This window comes from Accipiter gentilis, chromosome Z, assembly GCF_929443795.1.
Source record: "Accipiter gentilis chromosome Z, bAccGen1.1, whole genome shotgun sequence".
Classification (NCBI taxonomy): Eukaryota; Metazoa; Chordata; class Aves; order Accipitriformes; family Accipitridae; genus Astur; species Astur gentilis.
Window position 1 is genome coordinate 57,514,131 of NC_064919.1, and position 18,494 is coordinate 57,532,624.

The 18,494-nt window shown below is 54.4% G+C and overlaps 1 protein-coding gene across 1 annotated transcript; it reads left to right on the forward strand.

Moving 5' to 3' along the window:
• The first annotated feature begins 121 nt into the window (after positions 1–121).
• On the forward strand, positions 122–17,667 carry LOC126036231 (sperm-associated antigen 4 protein-like). The gene is made up of 13 exons (XM_049795761.1): positions 122–264; positions 11,526–11,669; positions 12,804–13,135; positions 13,359–13,440; positions 13,651–13,721; positions 14,116–14,177; positions 14,385–14,425; positions 14,711–14,807; positions 15,014–15,083; positions 15,641–15,741; positions 16,337–16,504; positions 16,868–16,957; positions 17,484–17,667. Exons 1-13 carry the CDS (start codon positions 122–124, stop codon positions 17,637–17,639), a joined length of 1,557 nt encoding a protein of 518 aa, XP_049651718.1. The 3' UTR covers positions 17,640–17,667.
• The last annotated feature ends 827 nt before the right edge of the window (positions 17,668–18,494 follow it).

The following is an 18,494-nucleotide window of genomic DNA, read 5'->3' on the forward strand; positions in this document are numbered from 1 at the left end:
CTGTGCCCACCTGCACTCCCAGGCACAGCCCTCCGCCCTGCCAGAGACCTGGCACCCCAGACACGAGGGCCTGGGCCACAGCTTCCTTGTGCAAAGGCACACGTGTGCGAGGGCCCGTGCGATGGGCGATGGGCGATGGGCCGGGGGTGGGCACTGTGGCAGCGTAGACGCCTGCGAACGGGGCATCAGTGTTTTGCGGCACCAGGATCAGCCGGGCGAGACGGGAGAGGGGGCAGAGCCCGCTGTGGTGCCCTGTGGACCCAGGTATAGGTGTGTGGTGGACCACCAGCTCCAGATCTGCCCATCGCTTGGGATGCGCGGCCCAGCTGAAGTGGGGCTTCTCCGAGGCACCGTGCAGGGGGACGGAAGGAGAGGTTTCTCTCCCGGCCTGTGGAGCCTGGCGCTGGTGCTCACCACAGCAGGGAGGGGAAATGGGGAGTGGTGCTGCGGCCCCTAGCACTACCTAACTGTCTGTTGGTGACGTCAGGTACAGCTGGTGCCTACCAGACGGCTACCCGGACCATTCCCGTCTGGGCAGCTCTGCCAATACCTCTCCGTGGGGCCACTTTGGTGCTACGAGGTGCTCATGTTGTGCGAGGGGCTGCCCTTTCGTGCTGAGCACCGGCTAATGCCCCCCCTGGCAGCCCATAGCCAAACCGGCAGCAGTTTGGTAGAGGCTCCAAAGCAGGCAAAGGCCTGAGCCATAGCCAGGCCAAGAACTCCTCTAGGAAACCCACCAGGGAGGAGAGTGATGCAGTGAAAGTTGAGAGTACAAGGAGTCTCGTGCATACCTCTCCCATTGTAGGCCATGTGATTACAAGCCAACCGCTTCATCCCTTAAGTATGGGATTGTCTACGTGAGCCTTCTCTGAGCTCTCCCTGCTAGGCAGCGTGGCTGCACGCTGCTGGTCTCCAGCAATGAGATCTTTTGGCAACAACAGATCGTTGGATGAGCCCAATTTGAATTCTCCCTGGATGGCAACTGGGCTGCATGGCAGGCAGCCCTCCCCTTGAGCGGGGATGCCCCTCACTATTAAGAGATATTAGTTGTTTCACTTAAATAAGGAAGTTTTGAGTAGGATGAACCACTTAAAGTCATAATGTTGAGTGATTTAGCATGCTGTTTGCTTAGCTTTACTTACTTCGCATGAGCAGCTAGATTTGCTGAAGCTTTAGGCCGCAAGCTGTTAACTTGCACTGGGCTTTACTGAACGTGTACCGACCTAGTCAAAACAGGGGCCTCCAGAGGTGGCGTAAATCGGAAGGTAAGGAGGCTTGAAGGCTACAACTCTCAACAGCACCTGCAACTCGACAAGATAACGGAGGGCCTGTCTGGAGACAGAGAAGGAATCCGACAAGGAAGGAACCAGGAGGTGTCAGGCCAGAACCGCAGCTGCACGGAAGGGCATGTGGGAGACGTGCAAAGAGAGCGTGAAGAATGCGTGAGGGGCAGATGAATAGTGTGCACGGGTGTAACTGCCCAGCGGTTTGTTTGCTCGGGTTGGTCCCTCCCCGGAGGCACCCCGCTGGAGCTGACCCTGCTGCTGTACCACTCTATTAAATCAGCTATGTGTAGAAGACGATGCCCGAGAGCCTGTTTCGGGAAACCAAGGGCTTGAACTTTGGAGCGAACTAGCACCGGATGCCTGCACCGATCGGGAAGTGATTAATAGCATGCTCAGCTTTGAAATCCTAACTAAGGGATATAAAGGATTGATTCTGCACAGGTAATTCCCCTGGCCATAAACTCTTGAGCAAGTCTGGGACTAAGCGTGGACCCAGCCTCTGCTGGAGAGGAGAGTTTCTGAACTCTGAGTAGTAGTTTTGAAAGCAAGGGGGTCCCTTCTGAACCTCGCGACTCAACGGGAGGGTCTCCCTTACCTTCCTGCACATCCGATGTCTGTGCAAATCATCCTAAACCGATTCTAACTCAATTTTCCTTTGTCTGTTTCTCCCGTGTACAACGTAAAAGCGCGAACCTTGCCACTGAACTCTGTTAAGTTGCACTTTTAGGGATTCTTTATGGATCCTAAATCGCTCCTCCGGGACACCTGTGCTTGGGCACCTCTGCTCTCCTTCCGCCCGGCCCTCCTCATTTGCCTTGGAGTGTCATGTGGGAATAGGCAAGTTCAGGGGCACAGTTACAAGCTACTTCACAGGACAGGGTGGGGGAGGTTGGTGGGCTGCTGCCCCACGGCTCCCCTGCCATTGTCCTCTGTTGGCAGGGAAGTGGGACCGCATTGGTGCAGGCATCATTTCCCAGGGAAGCGTCTGTCAGAAACGCTTGGAAGAAAAGCATCTGCTCAACCGTCTGCAAGAGGACAGCTGCAAGCTTAGAATCGTACAGTGACTGAGGTTGGAAGGGACCGCTGCAGGCCCTCCGGTCCAAGGCCCCTGCTGCAGCAGGGCCACCCAGAGCCGGTTGCCCTGCACGGTGTCCAGATGGCTTGTGAATATCTCCAAGGTAGGAGACTCCACAGCCTCTCTGGGCAACCCGTGCCAGGGCTCAGTCTCCCTTGGGGTAGAAAGGTGTTGCCTGATGTCGAGGGGGCACCCCCTGTGTTTTGGTCTGTGCCCATTGCCTCTGGTGCTGTCGCTGGGCGCCACTGAGAAGAGCCTAGCTCCGTCTTCAGTGAACCCCCGTGATAGCACATGTCCAGCCATTCATAAGCAGATTAAAAGATGCTGCTAGGAAATATACTAATATGGATCCTGAGTCTGAAGAAGGAAAAGCTCAGTTGGCTCCTTTATTTATAGGACAATCCTCTGATGATATCAGAAGGAAGTTACAAAAATTACAAGGAGCAGATTCTCGAGATGGGGGAAAATTATTAGAAGTTGCTTGGGTGGCATATAGAAATAGAGATGAATTACAGAGTAAAATGAATGCAAGGCTAGAAGCTGCTCTGGAAGTAGGAGCTGGCATAGGATGAGGCAGAGGAGTTATTCGCCGAGGAAGGGGACGTGGCCGAGGAGTGGGATGAGGGAGAGGAACTGGATTAGGGTCACCAGTGGGATTAAACCGGCCCCTGGGACCAAATCAGTGTGCATACTGTAAACAGGAAGGAGACTGGAAAGGGGAATGTCCCCTGAGACCTACAAGGTCACAAGCGATCCCAACTTCGACCACACAATCTCAGCAAGTTCCCCCTTTCTTGGGAAAGTTGAGAGCAAGTATCTGACGGGGACCAGAGGGGAGTCTCCCAGCAGAACCTCTGGTTACAGCTAACCTGGGAGAACAGAAAACTGAATTTTTAGTTGACACTGGAGCCACCTTTTCAGTTTTAAACACCTTGGAGGGAGAATTAAGTTCTGAGAAAATTAGCGTTGTTGGTGCGACGGGTGAACGAGAGACTAGACCCTTCCTTAAACATTTGACAATGAAATTAGGAAAGCAATGGGTCACTCATCACTTTCTGTATTTGCCAAATTCTCCTAAAGCCCTGTTAGGGAGAGTCCTACTTGAGAAACTGGAAGCAGAAATTAAATTTTAAAATGGTGAGATTAAAATTTTAATTCCAGAAACTGAACATATCGAAGCAGCGGCTTTGTTGTTACAGGAGATGGTTACGGAAAGCAGACGACCATACCAGTTGGAGTAAATAATGCTGTAATTCTAATCGTCTGGGCTGGGGAAGTGCCTAGTAAATCCAAAAGAGCAGAGCCTGTGAGAATTGGTTTAAAGCCAGGATCGAGTCTGGTAAGAATTAATACCCCCTAAAACTGGGAAGTCAGGAACGGTTAGTACCGATAATACAAAAATTTCTGAAGTACAAACTGTTAGTAGAATGTGAATCCAAATACAACACCCCAACCTTGCCTGTTAAAAAGGCTAATGGAAAAGATTACAGGTTAGTTCAAGACCTCAGAGCAATAAATCAAATAGTACAAGATATTCACTCGGCAGTAGCAAATCCTTGTGCTTTGTTAACAACCCTAACAGAGAAACGAGAATGGTTCACAGTGTTAGACTTAAAAGATGCCTTTTTCTGTATTCCCTTGGCTCCCAATAGTCAAGAGCTCTTTGCTTTTGAATGGGAAGATCCTGAGACTGGGAGAAAAACACAATATACATGGACAGTCTTGCCTCAAGGCTTTAAGAACAGCCCTACCGTTTTTGGAAATCAATAGGCACGAGAATTAGGGATTTGGAAGAAAGACAATAATCAAGGAATCTTGTTGCAATATGCGGATGGTCTGTTAATCGCAGCTGAGAGAGAAGAAGAATGCACAAAGTTAACTATTAGCCTTTTGATCTTCTTGGGAATCAGTGGATATCGAGTGTCAAAAGACAAAGCCCAAATAACCCAGAGAGAAGTAACTTATTTGGGTTTTGAAATTCTGAAAGGACAATTAGGAACTGAGAGAAAGGAGGCAATTTGTCATCTCCCTGAGCCTAAGACTCTAAAAGAATTTCGAGCATTTCTGGGAATGGTTAGGTGGTGTCGCCTGTGGATTACAAATTATGACTTGCTGGTCCCACCTTTATACGAGCAGCTCAAAACCTCAAACAATGAGTTTATAGATTGGACTGATGCCGGAAAAGCTGCTTTCAAAGAACTAAACCAGGCTCTAACGGAGGCACCAGCCCTAGGCCTGCCAGATCTCTCAAAGACATCTGAACTCTTCACTCATGAAAGAAAAGGTCTAGCTCTGGGCGGCCTGGCCCAATATCTGGGACCAAGTTGGCGAGCTGCGGCCTACTTCTCGAAGCAATTAGACAATGTGCGTCTGGGATGGCCTGGTTGTCTGAGAGCCGTCGCTGCAACTGTGCTATTGATCCAAGAAGCTCGTAAGTTCACCCTAGCACAAAGAATTACGGTGTACGTTCCCCACATGGTAATCACTGTGCTCGAACAGAAAGGGGGGCATGGGTTATCCCCTAGCAGAATGCTGAAATACCAAGTGGTGTTGCTGGAGCAAGATGATGTTTACTTAAAAACTACTACTGTCGTTAACCCTGCTGTGTTTTTAACAACTGATCAAGTTGAAGGAGACCTGGAACGTGACTGCCCGCAGACAACTGAAGAAGTCTACTCCAGCCGACCGGATCTCTGAGATGCGCCCCTGGAAGAAACAGGTTGGGAACTATATACTGGCAAAAGCAGTTTCATCTGTGAAGGAAAACGTTCATCAGGACATGCGGTAACCACTACGGAGAAGGTAACTGAATCACGAGCTTTGCCTTCGAATGTATCTGCCTAAAAGGCTGAATTGATAGCTCTTACTCGAGCACTGGAACAAAGTCAAGGAAAGCGAGTCAACATTTGGGCAGACTCAAAGTATGCTTCTGGAGTAGTACATGTGCATGGAGCAATATGGAAAGAAAGAGGACTGTTCTCTGCACAAGGAACCACCATTCAGCATGCGGAACAAATACTGGAATTGTTAGAAGCCATTCAAAAGCCAACAGCAGTCGCGATAATGCGCTGTAAAGCACATCAGTCAGGTAGGACTGTCCCTGAAACAGGTAACCGATTGGCTGATGGAGCTGCTAAAGAGGCTGCAGAAAAAGGCATCCTAGCGCTAGCTCCAGAGAGAAGTGTAGCTTTACTGAAGGACGCTCCAAATTATAATGAAAAAGATGAAGAATTAATTCTTACATTGCAGGCTAGTAAAAATGAAACAGGATGGGCTATAACACCAACAGGTCAAATAATAGTCCCACCCGCAATAATGAGAGAAATTGCCTGGGCTGAACATAAGAAAGTACCCTGGGGAACAGAAAACCTTGTTAAGCATTTACCAAAATGCGTTTTGAGTAGAGAAATGACAAAGATTATTCGAACCGTTACAACTGAATGGGAAATCTGTGTGCGCAATAATCCCCAAGCCAGTAATAAGATTACTTTTGGCATTACGAAACAAGGAAATTCTCCAGGAGAATACTGGCAAATTGACTTTACAGAATTGCCCCGAAAAGAAGGATATCCATATATCCTAGTTGTAGCTGATACTTTCACTGGGTGGCCCGAGGCTTTCCCTTGTCGCACCAACAAAGCAAGAGAAGTAGTTAAAGTCTTGCTCAAGGAGATGATACCAAGATTTGGGGTCCCTGTAGGAATGTCATCTGACAATGGCCCTCATTTTATAGCAAAGCTTGTAAGACAGTTGAGCAAAGTATTGTCTATAGATTGGGACTATCACACCCCATATAGGCCACAAGCAAGTGGGAAAGTAGAAAGAATGAACTACCCTCTCAAGCAACAGCTGAGTAAAATTTGTCAGGAAACGTCGCTTACATGGGTTAAAGCATTACCCATGGCTCTATTAAGAATCAGAGTACAGCCAAAAGGGAAAGGAAATTTCAGTCCTTATGAAAAGTTACATGGAAGACCATATCAAGGGTCCGATGTTCCAAATACCTTGAGCGCTTCTGGAGATATGCCTTTAAAGGGTGTTATGACTTCTTTAGGAAGCTCTTTACAAGAGCTTTGTCAGCATGTCTCCACAGCTGGAGCCTTAGAATTGGACGCAGCAGCACATCCCTTCCAACGAGGAGATTGGGTATATGTAAAATCGTGGACTTCAGAACCACTAGCTGAGAAGCGGAAAGGACCGTATCAAGTCATTTTAACAACATATACAGCAGTAAAGGTCTGGGGGAAAGGACGTTGGCTTCACTGTACAGGAATAAAGCAAGCACCAACAGGGAATTGGAAGTCTAAAGAAACCGGTCCTGTGAAATTGGAAATCTATAAATAAGTTCCATGCTATGTACTTGGGAGAACCATTGTGTAAAACTTATAAGATTGGGGTTGTTACTCGGGATATTGTCAGGGCAGAAATCCTTTTGTGTGTTACAGGTTTTAAATATTTTCTTTTAAGTTGTTGTTCTAAACATAAGATAAATAAGAGTAGATGTAAAAGTACAAAGGCAGAATCACAGGTTGACAGGATGAAAGAATCTGTAGTATAAGATAAACAAAATGAAGCATTTATTGTTTGAATTACTAACCCTGATACTAGTCGTCCCTGTGATTTTGATAAAAGATAACCTAGTTTCACAATTGATTCAAGGTTTTGCGAAGGTACGAAATTTAACCTCAGTAACAGCCTGCCTTCCGATTCCAAAGTCAGCTGAATATCCAATTCCATGGGGAATGTTGACATTGACTCTAACCAAAACTTGGGAAGAGATGTGGGAGAATGAGAATCAGTTTAGCAGATTAAATTGGATGGATTTGGGTGGCAGTTACTCTTTAAACTTTGAAAGAAGGAGTTACAGCATTTTGAATTGTAACATTACCAAACCATCCACCTCACGGGCAAAAGAATTAATTTATCGTCCTTCAGGAGAAACTTGTACAAACACCCTTTGGGGCTGCCAATTGCCAAAACCAAGGAGACAAGTGCAGAGAGGAACTTGGGATCACACTCAAAATAGAGCATGGTGTTTGGAATTTACCGGAGTTACAGGGCCCTTGTTAGATCCACCCAGAGCCAGAACTATCTGTGGAAATGTAGACTGGACTAGACAAACAGAGAAAATCACACATCCTACATGGAACTGTACGAGAGTTTATACTTGTAACTCCTCTGACCCAGAAGTTCAAAGACTTTATCCCCTAGCTAAAGCTCTAAGATGGGGATGTGCTTGTAGAAATTATAGTAATGTTTTAAGTGATACTTGGTCCCCTCTTAATAACGGAAGGAAAATTTGGCCTGGAATTGACTGTATTAAAGGACGGGTGGGAAGTTTAGGATTAACTGTCTGGGTGAGTAGTGATGGTACATGGTCCACGCACCTTCGCATGAAGGACAAGAGCAAACAATGGACTTTAGGCTTATTAACTTGATGCCCTCTCTGGAAGAAATCCCCCTTGCGGCCTCGATAGTGGAATCGGGTAAAACGAGAAGATGATTCCTGGCAATCACCAAGCCCTGGAGCCAAAATAGGATGGGTATTGGAATCTCTATTCTTACCACGGTTAGCAGCTCTTCAAAATAAAATGACTCTCCGCAATGTTCCACTCCAAGTAGAAACATTAGCTAATGCGACTCAAAGTGGGCTAAATGAACTCAGTGCACAAGTACACGCTACTAGTAAAACGGCACTGCAAAATCAGTTAGCTTTAGGCCTACTACTACTAAAAGAACATGGAGTATGTGGGCACATGGGTTTTTCAAACGGTTCGTGTTGTATCCACATACCAAATGTGACAGCTGATTTAAACCATCAGGCAGAATAAGACGTGTTGCTCAAAGTAGTAGAGAATTGAGATCAAACGTAGCAAGTTTTTGGCTAAACAAAATATTTCAGAACTTTGGATTTTCTCCGACTGGATGGTTAGCTGGGCTTTTGCCAAATGTAATTGTGATTGTTACCATCTTTGTTATAATCTTTGTCGCTTTTAGCTGTCTTAAACGAGCTGTGGCACGATCTGTATTCAGGTGAGACTACCGAAAGAATTAGTGGCCTCAAACAGAAAGGGGGGAACTGATAGCCTATGTCCATATATTTGGTGTGGTTTGTTCAAATGTTTATGGTTTTCATATTCTGTACCTTCTGTGAAAACTGGTTTGCTGCTAGATAACTAACTGTATGAGTGAGATTTGATAAACGATCACATATGAACGTTACGGTTGAAACAATATGTGATAAATGAATTTAGTCTCAAACAGGATTCCAATCAAAGTTTACAATTTATTAAATGAATAAAGGCAAGCAAACAGCGCTGGGTGCACCAGGAGCCTCTGCTCTACGAAGACGTGCGCTGTGAAAAACAACCCAGCTTCTTTTATAGTCTAACATTAGTTACATATTCATACTAGGCGTGTCCTTCCAAAAGACTCTCCACCTCCTGGTTGTGCAGGTCCAGTAGTTCTCCTAGAAACTTCTCGAACTCTCCTCATTGGCTGAGGGGTCTTCCATGCAATGTATCTCCGACCAAGCTCCCCACTGCTCGGGCCTGACAGCAGACATCCTGCATAACACCAGCTGCCATCACCAGAACCCTAACAAGTTCACAACAGACACCTCCCCCTCAACAAACTGCCCATACACTGCCATTTCAATACACCCTCTGTTTATACACACCTGCTATTTATACATACTAAAGATCACCCCGCTCATAACCTCGCCCCATACTACGATAAATGCCTCAGTTCTCCCCTAGGATCTCTTGTTTAACACTGTGCAGTTAACAACAAAACCGGTTTTGGGCTGGCAAAAAAGAACTGTATACATACCATCTGTCACCTCCCGGCCTGTAGTTATAGGAGGACCGACAAAATAGTTAAAGACTACATATACGGTGAGGGTCACATTTTATTATGCAGCCCTAGCATTGTTTATATTGACACGAATCAGATGTACACATTTCACAAATAGACAAAGGGTAGCCGGGGAGATAATTACAAAAGCGTAGTCAAGTGATTAACTAGTAATTATTCACAAGTTTTGCCGTTCTTTGCTCTTATGACTAGCTGTTCCTGTACGCTAGATGAGAAAAACGTTGCAACTGACCACATGTGATTGAAACTGCGTTAAGCTTCAAGATCAAAGAACAAGGACAAGAATAAGGACTTCAAGAACAGCCAACAAGAACTTCAGATGGGTCGGTGGTCATAAAAGCAGCCCGTCGACTCAAAAGGATCCTTCATTGCGCATGATCGGATGTAGGCAGTACTATGACAATCAGGTAGGATCATTTTTATGTGTATGTATACTAATCTGATTAATATGCAATTAGTTATTCTCTGTAACCTGTTTGTGCTAAAGCTGTGGTATTTGGCACGCTAGGTGGAACTATCCCCCGCGCATCCAGCGCTGCAATAAAGAATGCCTGCCTTCTAAAACTCCCAAACGAGTCTTAGAAGGGTTCTTTGACCGGCTTTTCGGCATCACCCCCTTCGGGTATATATGCGGATGATGTCCCCCCTGTGCCTTCTCCTCCCTAGGCTGAACCGTCCCAGCTCTCTCAGCCTTTCCTCATAGGAGAGATGCTCCAGTGCCTCCACCGTCTTACTAGCCCTTCACTGGCGTATGTCCACGTCTCTCTTGTACTGGGGAGCCCCAAACTGGACACAGCACCCCAGGCGTGGCCTCACCAGTGCCGAGGAGAGGGCAAGGATCACCTCCCTTGACCTGCTGGCAGCGCTCCTCTTGTCGCAGTGCAGGATACCATTTGCTGCCTCTGCCACAAGGGCACATTGCTGGTTCACGTTCAACTTGGGGTCGAACGCGAATGTGAACACGGGCACGTACTGGTGCATGGGGTTGTGCCCCTCTCAGGCGCAGGGCTTTGCCCTGCCTTCCCTGATGACCTTCACGAGGCTTCTGTCAGCCCATTTCTCCTGCCTGTTGTGGTCCCTCTGGAGGGCAGCACGACCTCTGGCGCATCAGCTCTGTGTCATCGGCAAACGTGCCGAGGGCACGCTCTGCCCCATCATCCAGCTCATTAATGAGGACGTTAAACAGGAGCGGAGCGGACCCACTACTGACCCCTGGGGTATGTCTCGCCCCAGGAGGGCATAGGATGTGCTCAGATGCCTCCTGCAACGGGTCCGTTGGAGGTGGCTGGGACTGGCCACGTCTGGCACGGGGCAGCCCTGGCCCCTGCCCACAGAGCCTCCCCCGGTACTCCTGCCACTGGCAACGCCTGGACAGGGACCCCCGATACACCAGTACACAGGGGCAGGGGTGTCTGGAGCGGCACAGGTGCCTGGGCGAGGACAGGCAGCAAGACTAGGCAGGGGGTTCACGGCCCGTGGAGGAGCTGTGGCGGGGCCATCTGCCAAGAGGCTTGCCAAGGCCTGTCTTCTGGCCGGGGCCTCCGTGTCGGGGGCTTGCGCCTGCCTCTGCTCGCCCTGGGGGGAGACAGCGTCCAGCAGGACTCTTGCCCGCTTCCTCCTATAGCTGCTCGCTCTCGTCACAACCCGGCGAGGGCCTGCCAGCTGGCTCACCCCCGAGGAGCCGCTGGGGTCTGTGGGCCACCCCAGAAGGAGCCCTTGCAGTGTCGTGGGTGCTCATGCGCCTCGTTGAGGACGGGGCGCGCAGCAGTCCCTTGGCACATGCCTGGGGCCACGTTGGTGGCCGGAGTTCCCCATGACAAGGTGGAGCCGGTGGGGTGGAGCAAGCCAAAGCCCCACGCACCCCCATGCAGCCCCAGCCCGGTGTTACCCAGAGCCGGCACCCCCTCCTTGCCCCGTGGGGACCCCTCAGCTGGCAAGGTTGGCCCTGCCCAGGCAGGAGGAAGGTCGGGGGCCCTGCTCAGGATCCTCCCTAACCCTGTGCTGCCATGCCAGATGCCCGGTGCCCTCGGGGCAGCCTGCGCCCCCGTGCAGAGACCTTCCTGGTTGCCCCCGCAGGAGACTACAGAACACACAGCACACACCCTCCTTTCTCTAAAGGGGCTGAGGTGGGTTGACCCCAGCAGACCGATGCCCAGCCAGTCCCCAGGCAATGGCTACTTTGGAAAGGGCAAAGGCCCGGGCTTTATTGCGGAGCGTGGTGTTGCATGGCCTGTGGAGTAGCCCTGTGGTCAGTTGGGGTCGGCTGTCCCTGCTGCGTCCCCTCCCAGCCTCTCGCCCACCCGCACAGCCTACTCGCTCGGGGACACACAGAGAGAAGCAGAGGAAGCCTTGGCGCTGCGCAAGCGCTGTTCAGCGAAAGTGCTGGTGTGTTTTCAGGCCTGCCTAGTCACAACTGCAAAAGACAGCGCTAAGTGGGCATCGGGGTCTCTGCCTTCCCCTCCACCCCCCAGTAGCTCCCTCTGTGATGTCGCAGCCATGACCTCACACCGAGCGTGGCCAGGCCTCTGTGAAGTCAAGGCTGGCCACCTTGACCTCCGGCACTGTGGGCCAAACCTCCCGCCTGGAAGGAGCTTGCCGTGTCCTGGTGGCTGTGAGCCCGTGGCAGGCGTTCTCCTCCCGGCAATCGGTTTGGAGCTCTCGCCCAAGTGACCTCCCCTGGGCAGGCAACACTCCTGCGGTGGAAGGAGGACACACAGGCTTGCAGGGGAGCTTCCTTTCTCCCCAAGATGAGGAGGAGAAAGGCTCCTCCAAGAGCGCAAGGTGCTGCCCTGCCAAGGAGGGGAGCCGGCAGCAGCACAGACAGACGTGCAGCTGGGCCCACTCGGGTCCTCGAGAACAGGTACGAGGGTTTGTTCCTCCTGGGGACATCAGCTGGTGGGCAGGACCCCCAGAGCCTGAAGGGGGGCTGGCTGGGGGGACACGGTGGAGAAGCTGGCGAGCGCTGTGGGCAGCACAGCAGTCCCAGGTCTTGGAAAACCCGCCGTGAGCGGGAAGAGGCTCAGCTGAAAGCCCCTCTGGCCCCCTGGGCCAAACCCCACGGTCCTGCTGCTCAGGGTCCCAGCAGCAAACTTGGAAGTTCCTGCTGCCCTCCAGCACAAGCCTTTTCTGGGTGCCTGGAGCGGGACAGCTCAGCCCTCGCCCCGCCAGGCCTCCCTGGCAAAGCACTGCCGCAGCTGGAAACTCCTGGTGGGTCTCTGCTGAGCGAGAGAAGCCCTGGGGGGTGTTTCGGAGAGGGCTGTGGCCCTCGAGCTGCAGAGGCCCTGGGAAGCGGTGGGGGCTTTGGAGGAGGGCAGCCGCTCCCCGCTGCCCACAGAACGCCAGGTCTCTGAGACGCCTGCTCAGGGGCAGGCTGGTGCTCTGGGGGCCAGGGTGGAGTCAGGGTGAGAAGCGGCTGCGCCGTCCCGCTCTGCTGCTTCTCCTGCCCTATCTCACCACAGCAGGGACGTCTCCTGGGAGGCTTCCCAAAGCCTGTCTTCTGGCCAGGGCCTTGGCTGATGTGGCATGGAGATGGTGCAAAACAGGGCGCCGCCTTTGTCCTCCCATAGGTGCAGCCCCGCTCGGGAGGACCAGGGCACCAGCTGGAGGGGGCTAGCACACTGCATCTGCAGCGTGGGAGAAAACAAGCGTGAGTTCAGCGTTGCCTTTCACCCCATGTTTGCACCAAGCCTGCCTGGCTCAGCCGGGACCAATGGCCCCACAGAACCAGCATCATCCTGCCCTGAGGGAGGCCTGGGGCCACCTCTCCTATGTGACGACGAGGACGGAGCTGCCTACCACGTCCGCATCTTAGTGGGACACTGTAGTAACCGCGGCGTACCCCAACATGGTGGAGGCCAAGAGGCCAAAGCCTCGTCCACCCTCCCACCCCAGGCACACCGTCAGGGCCCTGCCTGCAAGGGGATCCTGCCTGGTCCCCTGAGCCCAGCTCCCAGGGTGCAGCCAGCACCCCCGCCCTCCAGGGCAGAGCCCTGGCCGTGGCCCTGCCCCACAGGGAGGGAGCGCACAGCACCAGCGCCCACCGCGCCACAGGGGTCTGGCACACGCCCTGAAGGGCATCCTCGAGAAGGGTCCTCAGGCTTTCCTCCGGCTTTGTTGCCCAGGGTTCGTCTTCGGCATTGCTGACAGCCTGGCAGTGGCTGTGCTCTCCCTCCAGAGACGCCTCAGCACAGGCAATTCCACCCTGTGAGTACAACGTGTGTCTGGTGCGGACACGGAGGTGGGGGTGCGACTGGGTAAGGTTGAGCAGGGGGGAGGCTGGAGGTGCTCTCTGCCAGGATACCCCCTGGCTCTGGCTCCCCTGTAAATTGCTGCTCCTCAGCTTGTAGGAGAAAATCCCCCTGTGCAGGGCTCTGGCCTTAGGCACTGCCAGTGCCAGGGCTTCCTCTTTTTCAGGAAAGAGATCGTCACCCTGAAGAAGGAGAGGCTCTGCACCATCCTCTTCTTGACGACCCTGGCTGCTCTTGGTGAGTATTGGCACGCTGTCAGCGGAGGCACAGAGGCGCAGGCTGCCAGCTTCAGCATGAGGGAGAGGCGCTGGAGCCTCCCCAGCATTCCACCCTTGGAAGGCCGGAGGGTTGGCCCTTCCAGCCTCCCAGCCTCGCGGTCAGGAGATGCTGGCTGCACGCAGGGGAAATGGGGCGTAGCTGTGGGGCGCACCGTGTGCCCGGGAAGCAGGGCTGTGCAGAGCCCCGAGGCCCAAGGCCAGAGTCCTTGCTTGGGGCTGCAGCCTCTCTCTGTACCCCTTCCCCGTGTCCTCAGCCAGCCTCTTGCCACCCTGATGTGGGAGGAGACCACATGACTACAGGGATTTTTAGAAACTCTAGTCAAGTAACTCTCTGTCGGTGATGTGAATTACAGCTGGTGCCTACTGCGGGACCTCACTGCTCGTGTGGATGCTGCAGGCAAAGAATGTGCCGCAGGTCAGTGGGACAGGAAAGTCCTGCAGAGGAGCGCTGCTGCTGGGGGTGGGTGGTGGTGGGTGGGTGGGTAAAATGCCCGGTCCGCCGGTTCCAGGCAGTGACGCACACACAGAAGTGGCAGTGGCTGCTGCCGTGCCTTCCTAGAGCCACCAGCTCTGGAAAGCCCCGGCAGCTCAGGGAGTCAAGCAGAGAGCCTTTCTCTTTCAGGTGCTGCTGGGGCAGCCTGCTGCTGACCTGAGGTCCCTGCGGTAAGAGGCCTCTCCTCTCTCCTGACCTGCAGCACGTTTGGTGGGGTAGCAGCAGATGAGACAGTGCTATTTGCACTCATTTGCACAGCGCCCAGGGCTTGTGCCTTTTGCTCCTGCCTGGGCCTTTTGCTAAAGCTGGAAGGGGAGGGAAGCACGTGCAAACCAGGGAAAGAAAAGGGGGCTCCAGCACCCCTGTCTCTGCTCCTCCTTGGAGCGTGGAGGCTTGGAGGCTCTGGGAGGGGCTGGGCAGCTCTCTGACAAGACCTGCTTTCACCGCGTCTGCAGGAGCTTGCTCGCCGTGTGGGGGCAACAATCCCAAGAGGTGCAACAGCTGAGGGACGAGGTGGCACACCTGGCTGCAGAGATGGCTGCTGTGAAGAAGGTAATCCTGCGCTTTGGGAAAGAGGGCTGGCACGAGCAGGGCCCCGCACAAGGCCCTTCCTGGGCCAGTTGGTGGGCTTTTCCTGCTCAGCCCACACACCCGTCCCTTGCCCGGGGCTGCTGGTTGAACTTCTCTGCCGTAAAAAGCCCCTTCTCCTGGCCAGGTCTGACGTGGTCATTTCCCCTCTTCCTTTGCGACTTTCCCAGGAAGCTCGGCAAATGAGAGAGGCAATGTCTGCAAGCACGCGGATGTCTGACTGGGCTCTGAAACGTGCAGGTACGGACAGACCTCGGGCCCAGGCCGGCAGGCCTTGTTGCGCTGGGCTCGCGCTTGGCATTCCCGAAAGCAGGCTGCGTGGCAGAGGCTGCTCTCCGAGGCAGAGGGAGGTGGGACCAAATCCCGGGGCTCAAGAGCACGCCTGTGGCAGAGCGGCTCCCTTGGGCTCACCCCCATCCCGCCGTCAGACCCCTCGCTGGTGCCGCGGCCGTGCCCCTGCAGGCGTTTCTGCCCCCTCCCTCTTTGCTGAGCTTTCCTGGGGAGCAAAAGCGGATGGCTGGGTCATCCTCTGCTGTCCACGTGGTGGGGCCTCAGCTTGGGTCTGCAGCCCTTCCCGTGGGGGCTTGCTGTCTCCCAGCTCCCGCGGACCTTCTCTTTGTGCAGCTGCTGGGAGAGAGACGCCATCCCCGGGCACAGGGATGCCCTCCTTTCCTGGGGCACCTCCGAGGGTGCGCTGTGGCATGTGGGGCGGGCAGGCAGACTTAGAAGTCACTTGCTGCCCCCAGGTCCTCCGAGCCTGGGGCCTCTTGCAGTCAGCTGCTCTCTTCTCCCTTCAGGGGCTGCCATCGACCTGCAGAGATCGTCCAGCATCTCTGCATGGCTCTGCAAGGCGTTCTGGTTCCTGTGTTCTCCGCCCCTTGTGGATACCTTTGTGCAGGTAGAGTGGCAGAAACCGTCAGTGCTGCTTCTCTTGCCTCTTGTGAAGTTGGGGGCGAGCCCTGGGGTGTCTCCCCTCAGGCCAGTGGTATTGCGGAAGGCCCCAGAGCTGGTCCGGTGCCTGGCACCTGAGGTCTCCCACAGGGCTTAGCTCCCCAGAAAAAAGCAGTTGTCCTCAGACGTGGGTTGAGCTGAGCTGAGCTGAGCTGAGCTTCCTGCCCCCCATCCCTGGTCACGGCTGGCTGAAGGGGCTTCTCCTTCGCGACCCCATTTCCCTGCCATGGCTCTGACTGTCCCTTTCCCAATGGCACAGTGGAGGGTGGGGGGAGGCTGCAGAGCTGCTGGCCAAGAAGAGAGGTTTCTTGAAAGCCCTGGCTGCGGTACAGGCTACCAGATGTCTCCCCCACTGGCTGGCTGCTTTCCCCTTTCCCGGGCCGGGAAGACATCCGGGCGCTTCTGCCCGCATCCCAACACGCCATTCATTTCTAGCACAAGCACAGCCCACAGATGCAGTGCCGACTGTGCTTCTGGCTGCAGGGGAGCGTGGCGGGCCCCCCCACACCCTTGTGTTCATTGCTTTGACCCTCTGCTTTCAGCCGGATGCTTCCCCGGGTTACTGCTGGCCTTTCCAAGGGTTTTGGAGTGAGGTGCTGATCCGGCTGCCCACTGAAATACGACCGCTGGCCATCATCATAGAGCACACCTCCAAGACAGCCTCTCCACCGGGGACTGTCAGCAGTGCCCCCCGAGATTTCACTGTCTACGTAAGTTTCTGCTGGGCGCTGGGGGCTGGGACCTGGCCGCAGGGAAGAGCTGTAGCGGGGATTTGCTGCTTTCTGTGCATCTGCTGAGATTCGTGTGCTCCCAAGCACCGCCGTAACCCGTGGGGAAGTTGCAAGGGACACGCGGACTGGCATCACCCCTCCTAAGTCTTGCTCAGCATGTTTTGGCCCAGCACCTCCGGCCCCCAAGCAGCACGCAAGGAGGAGACTCGGCCCCACTGCATCCTGCGCCAGATCGCGCTGGAGGTGCAGGAGCAGAGTGCAGATCACGGCCCCGGGTCTGGCATGAGCATTTCCTCGTGCTTGCGTCGAGCCTGACCTGCTCCCCTGTGCTTTATCTCCAAGGGACTGGATGAGGAAGGCAAGGAGGAAACTCTGCTGGGGACGTTCACCTACACCGTGCAGAAAGGGCCGACCCAGACCTTCCCTCTGCAGGTAGAGTGAATGTGTGTGGGCAAGAGGCCAGGGCAGTAACGCCGGTTTGCCTGCAAGTTGCTTGCAGAAGGAGTGCGGACGGTCCCTGCCGGGGCAGGGGCCCGACCCTGGCCAGGAGAAACGTTGGTGGGATCGGGAGGGAGAGTGGCATCCGGCAGGGTGGCAAAAGCAGAACAGAGGCCGCGCTGGCCCCCAGACGCCTGGGTCCCCGGAGCTGCCTGGCTGCAGCCTCCGGGCAGGCGGTGGCAGGGAGGATGCCCAGCACCTTGCCCTGGCAGCAGGACTTGCCCCGGCACGGGCGGGCCTCAGGTTTCCACAGCTGCCCGCCACGCTCTCCGAGGCCGGGCGTTTGGGGGTCCTTTGCCACCTGGGTGGGAGAAGGGAAGGAGGGAGAAGCTGCCGCCTCAACCACGGCGGGAGCTGGTCCTGCAGCGGGGTTCGGGCTGGCGGAGGAAGACTCGCGGAGGCTGCTGTCACACTTTACACGCCAGGGGTCACGCTGCTTTTTGCTGTGGTTTCTTTGCAGAACGGGATCCCCAGAGCCTTTCGGGTTTTGAAGCTTGGCATACAGAGCAACTGGGGAAAACCGGGGTACATCTGCATTTACCGAGTGCAGGTGTGTGGGAAGATGGTGGGAACCAACGCCATCGGCGTGAAGCATGTGGAGACCTTCCCTCAGTAAGAAATAAAGAGGAAATTGGGGAAACAGAGCAGAGGGATGTGGCTGTTTGTTAGCCTGGTAGGCCTCTCAAAGTGGCCTGCTTCTGCCTTTCGCAAGCTGAGGCCTTCCTCAGGCTTCCCACTTTCTCTCCACCACGGGGGTGTTTCCGAAGCGAGCAAAAGGAGTCCCCGCTCCCACAGCCTTTCCTTGCCTAAGTTCCTTGGCGAAATCCTCTGGCTCAAGGGCCGCCCCCCCATCTTGCCCCAGGAAGGAGTCGTCGGAGCCCGGCAGTCTTTGGGCGTCACGATCCCCAACGCACGGGCCCGCTCCATTCAGGGGGCACCTTGGCTCTGGGGACAAGGTCTAGTGGTGGCCCACGTGGGGTGCTGCCATGCCTGGGACCCGCCAGGGGTGTCTGAGGTGTGTGAGGAGGCCAGAGCAGGCTGACCACCGGGGAGGGGGGCGGATGCTGGCTCAGCTCCCCTGTGCCCACCTGCACTCCCAGGCACAGCCCTCCGCCCTGCCAGAGACCTGGCACCCCAGACACGAGGGCCTGGGCCACAGCTTCCTTGTGCAAAGGCACACGTGTGCGAGGGCCCGTGCGATGGGCGATGGGCGATGGGCCGGGGGTGGGCACTGTGGCAGCGTAGACGCCTGCGAACGGGGCATCAGTGTTTTGCGGCACCAGGATCAGCCGGGCGAGACGGGAGAGGGGGCAGAGCCCGCTGTGGTGCCCTGTGGACCCAGGTATAGGTGTGTGGTGGACCACCAGCTCCAGATCTGCCCATCGCTTGGGATGCGCGGCCCAGCTGAAGTGGGGCTTCTCCGAGGCACCGTGCAGGGGGACGGAAGGAGAGGTTTCTCTCCCGGCCTGTG